The 5,511-nt window shown below is 35.7% G+C and overlaps 1 protein-coding gene across 1 annotated transcript in view; it reads right to left on the bottom strand.

Moving 5' to 3' along the window:
- Positions 1 to 5,511, bottom strand: part of LOC106460834 — a 35,658-nt gene that overhangs the window by 27,170 nt on the left and 2,977 nt on the right. The window contains exons 3-4 of the mRNA XM_022387635.1: positions 5,136 to 5,456; positions 3,899 to 4,177 (exon numbers count right to left, since the gene is read on the bottom strand). Coding sequence (XP_022243343.1) covers positions 3,899 to 4,177; positions 5,136 to 5,456 — 600 coding nt within the window. The remainder of the gene's footprint in view (positions 1 to 3,898; positions 4,178 to 5,135; positions 5,457 to 5,511) is intronic.

The raw sequence follows: 5,511 nt of genomic DNA, 5'->3' as shown, positions 1-5,511 counted from the left end.
ATATTAAGTTTTGTTGTCATGCCATGGCCCAAAAAGCGTAGAGAATTGTCGGTAAAGCAGAGAGTTCGCATAAAAGCTTTACGTGATGCTGATTGGACTCTCCGTCAAATTGCTGCAGAATTGAAATGCTCTCAAACAATGTCAAGTACACCCTAGATCGTGAGATCGAGACAGGTAAATTTGAAAATAGGCAAGGAAGAGGCAGAACACCTAAACTCAATGATACTGATGTTAAGTATCTTCGTTTATGCAGCCTTCAAGACAGAAGGAAGAATGCCACTGATCTCAATCATGAGATAAACGACCATGTATTAAATGACAGAAAAGTGTCCAGATATACAGTATCAATAAGACTCAACGAGAATGGAATATTAGGTCGTGTAACAGTTAAAAACCTTTACTTCGATCTTTAAATATTTTCAAGAGAATGAAATGTGGTAAAAAGTACAAAAATTGGACTGTTGATTATTGGAAAAGGGTGTTATGGACGGATGAGTCCAAGGCTGGTTTGGTTCAAAGTGTAGGTTGTACATCCGGCGGAAGAAAGGTGAAAGATATTTACCTCAATGCACAGCACCTACCATGAAGCATGGAAGAAGCAGTATGGTGTTTTTTTTTGGGGGGGGGTGTTTTCTGCTGAGGCAATAGAAAATATTTGCAAAATAGATGGAATAATGGACAATGCAAAGGAGGGACACACAAAATATTAACTGTTTGCTCAACTCAAGCACTTCCACTCAGTTTCTGCTGTACTAAATATGAAGCTTGATAACATTTTGATGTTTCACCAGTGATTTACCTTCCATTGGTCTTTGAAACTAGCCTGAAATTTTATTTTTGACTTTGTCCTACAACTTTTCCACACTACTATAGCAAAAATCTCAATGCGCATTCTTACATTAAAACCTAAGAAATTTAGTGTTAACATCTACTTTTGAAAAAGACTTCTTTTTCAATATGAATTTTGCAAAACTAAACTTGGAACCCAAATATACTTGAAAGAGGTATTGTGGAGTGTATTTAGTTAACAGAAATTACAGCTGTACAGTGTGCATGTTTTCAACTTGCAAGTTTTTTAGCGTTTCCAAGAGATGGAAATTCTTATTCGAAACACCACATGCAACGTGTACATTTTAGTGTTAGTTGGAAACAGTGCGTGAAATATCAGTTTAGGTAGAAACCTGCGAAATGTACACGAGTGATATATCACCATTAGGTGGAAACTTGATCACTGGTCATATATGATATATAAGTGTTAAGTGGGAACTTGATTACTGGTTACGTGTGATATATCAGTATTAGGTGGAAACTTGATCACTGGTCATATATGATATATCAGTGTTAAGTGGGAACTTGATTACTGGTTACGTGTGATATATCAGTATTAGGTGGAAACTTGATCAATAGTCATGTATGATATATCAGTTTAAGGTGAAAACTTCATCACTGGGCATGACTGATTGTCAATGTTAGGTGTGAACTATACCTTTGATTACGTGTGATATATCATTGTTAGGTGAAAATCTGATCACAGGTCATGTATAACATTTCAATGATATGTGGAAACTCAATCATAGGTCATATATAATATATCAGTGTTAGGTGGAAACTTGATCACTGGTGATGTGTGATATATCAATGTTCGGTGGGAAAATTACCATTGATTAAGTGTCATTTATCAGTGTTAGGTGTAAAATTAATCTCTAGTCATATTTGATATATCATTGTTAGGTTGAAATTTTATCACTGGTCATGAGTGATATATCAGTGTTATGTGAAAACTTGATCACAGATTATGTATGATATATCAGTGTCATGTGGAAACTCAATCACCTTTCATGTGTGATATATCATTGTTAGGTTGAAATTTTATTACTGGTCATGGGTGATATATTAGTTTTATGTGGAAACTTCATCACCTGTCATATGTGACATATCAGTGTTAGGTGGGAACTTTACCATTGATTACGTGTTATATATCAGTGTTAGGTGGAAAATTGATCACTCGTCATGTGTGATATATAAATGCTAGGTGTGAACTTTACTACTGACTACGTGTGATATATCAGTGTTAGGTGGATATCTAATCACAGGTCATATATGATATATCAGTGTTCTGTGGTAACTCAATCACTGATCATGTACGATACATCAGATGTAGAAACTTAATCACTGGTCATGTATAATATATCAGTGTTAGGTGGGAACTTTACCATTGATTACGTGTCATAAGTCAGTGTGAAGTGGAAACTTGATCACTGGTTACGTGTGATATATCAGTGTTAGGTGGGAACTTTACCATTGATCACGTGTGATAAATCAGTATGAGATGGAAACTTTACCATTGATCACGTGTGATAAATCAGTATGAGATGGAAACTTTACCATTAATTACGTGTGATATATCATTATGAAGTGGAAACTTGATCACTGGTTACGTGTGATATATCAGTGTTATGTGGAAACTCAATCACTGGTCATGTATGATATATCACTGTTAGGTTGAAATTTTATTACTTGTCATGTATGATACATAATTGTTAGGTTGAAATTTTATTACTGGTCATGGGTGATGTATTAGTGTTATGTGGAAACTTTATCACCTGTCATGTGTGACACATCAGTGTTAGGTGGGACCTTTACCATTGACTACGCGTGATATATCTGTGTTAGGTTGAAATCTGATCACAGATCATGTATGATATATCAGTGTCAGGTGTAAACTTAATCACTGGTCATGTAAGTGTTAGGTGAGAACTTTCCCATTGATTATGTGTGATATATCAGTGTTAGGTGGAAACTTGATCACTGGACATGTAAGATATATCATTGTTAGGTTGAAATTTTATCACTGGTCATGTATGATATATCAGTTTGAGGAGAAAACTTCATCACTGTTCATGTGTGATTGTCAATGTTAGGTGTGAACTTTACCTTTGATTACGTGTGATATATCAGTGTTAGGTGGAAATCTGATCACAGATCATGTATGACATTTCAGTGTTATGGGGAAACTCAATCACTGGTCATGTATGATATAACATTGTTAGGTGCGAACTTTACCACTGATTACGTGATATATATCAGTATTAGGTGGGAACTTGATACCTGGTTACGTGTGATACATCAGTGTTAGGTGGGAAATTTACCATTGATTACGTGTTATATATTAATGTCAGATGGAACGTAATCACAGGGCATAAATAATGTATCATTGTTAGGTGGAACTTAATCACAGGTCATATATGATATATCATTGTTAGGTGGAAATTTTATCAATGATCATGCGGGATATATCAGTTTTAGGTGGAAACTTGATCACAGGTCATGTATGATATATCAGTGTTATGTAGAAACTTGATCACTGGTCATGTGTGATATATCAGTGTTAGGTGGGAACTTCATCATTTAATATGTGTGATATATCAGTGTTAGGTGGAAAGTTGATCATAGGTCATGTATGATATGTCAGTGTTAGGTGGATACTTAATCACTGTTTACGTGTGATATATCAATGTTAGTTGAACATTTGATCACTGGTCATGTGTGACATATCAGTGTTAGACGGGAACTTTACCATTGATTACGTATGATATATCAGTGTTAGGTGAAACCTTATTCACTGGTTATGTATGATATATCATTGTTAGGTCGAAATTTTATCACAGGTCACGTGTGATATATCAGTGTTAGGTGGAAACTTGATCACTGGTCATGTGTGATATATCAGTGTTGGGTGGTAATGTTATCACTGGTCATGTGTGATATATCAGTCTTAGTTGGAAACTTGGTTACAGGTCATGTATGATATATCATTGTTTAGTGGAAACTTGGGCACAGGTCATGTATGATATATTAGTGTTAGTATTTATGACGTTTACCATATCACTCTACCTACTTGGTAGACAGATTCCTTCAAAGTAACTCTTTCCGAAAGATGGTCTGAGATCATACAGGCGATCAGCACTAGTATATCGAAGGCCAGTACAGTGCTGCCTCTGATAGTCCAGATTAAATGCTCGACAGTCAGTAGTGATGCGGCACTTCTGAAGACACTCGTAACTAATGCCTGGGGATGATGGACTTCCTTGATAAAGAGAACTTCCTGCTACAGCAACGAGTTCATAACCTGTGACCTTGTCGTAGGCTAGCTGTTCATTAAATTGGCATTTCTGGCCTGAGAGACAGAATTAAATAGCTATAGAGAAAGTTGACATGTTAATGTTAATGACATTTTGTGTATGTGTGTATTACATAAAAAAATAAAATCAAAGTATTGGAGTAAGAAATTGAGAAATGGATTTTCTTACAAGATCATATTGGCATTTTTTCTTTCAAACTAAACATTTAATTTACGTTTCAAAGTTGTGTGCTTACAAATGACCAAGTAAAAGGTAGTGAAAGTACTAACAGTTTATATGATCTGTTTGTTTGTTTGCAGTTAAGCACAAAGGTGCACAATGGGCTATCTGTACTCTGCCCACTACGGGTATCGAAACCCGGTTTATAGCGCTGTAAGTCCGCAGGCATACCGCTGTGCAACTGGAGTGCGACCAAGAATGAGTAACTATACACTAGTTAGTGAGTAAAAATGTGAAAGAATTTTAGTCAATAATTACTGAGTTCATTTTCAGAATTATCTATAACGGAATTGTCCCCGTTTAAATTATGTGTAATTTATGAAACACAGAAAAATAATGAATTAACTGAATATAACTATATCTTAGTTAAAGTGATGCTATACATATTGTAACACAATTAATACATTTTATGTAATTGAATTTGTCAGTTATTACGATATTCTCGGTAATATTTGAATGAGTTCTGTTTTATGTTGTTGATTACTTGAAATTATACAGTTTATAATAATTACAGAGGAAGTTAGATTTTTATTATTCATTATTCATAACTTGGGCAGAAAGTGACTTTTCTCTCGTTCATTAGCGAAGTTGTTATTTCAAACAAAAATAACAATTGTTACATTCTATACTTTTTCCAATAACACTGCTACATTCACTTCTAGAAATCAACTTATAGCAAGTAACATGTAGAACCTGAGTATAGAAGAAAGCGAACGCTAAAGATCATTTATAAATCAAGCTACTCCAAAACGAAAGATCAAGATAATTTATCACCTGGAGGAGGTGTAAATGTGGGCGTGGGTGGAAACGGAGTGTATGATGAGCTTGGGGTGGGAGGTCCAGTCTCACATTTTCTTTCGAAATAGTTGATTCCTGAACGTCCCTGAGCAGCGTCTTGACCAGCACTGGCTGTATCGTCTCCACTGAGGAAACACTGTCCACTGCTGGAGTAGAAAGCAAAGGAACGACAGTTGAAAGTCGAGTAGGTGGTGCAGGCGCGCTCGCAGCTCTCCTGGGTAATGATTCCAGAAGTTTGTACAACATCGGTGTATGTAGGAAAAGCATTAGATGTTTCCACGTAGTTACAAGGGCTGGCTATAGGAGAAAAAATACACATGATCAGTAGTTACAAGGGCTGGCTAACTGTATT

The sequence above is a fragment of the Limulus polyphemus genome, unplaced genomic scaffold (assembly GCF_000517525.1).
Source record: "Limulus polyphemus unplaced genomic scaffold, Limulus_polyphemus-2.1.2 Scaffold845, whole genome shotgun sequence".
In the NCBI taxonomy this organism is placed as follows: domain Eukaryota; kingdom Metazoa; phylum Arthropoda; class Merostomata; order Xiphosura; family Limulidae; genus Limulus; species Limulus polyphemus.
This window is presented reverse-complemented; position numbering and strand designations above follow the sequence as displayed.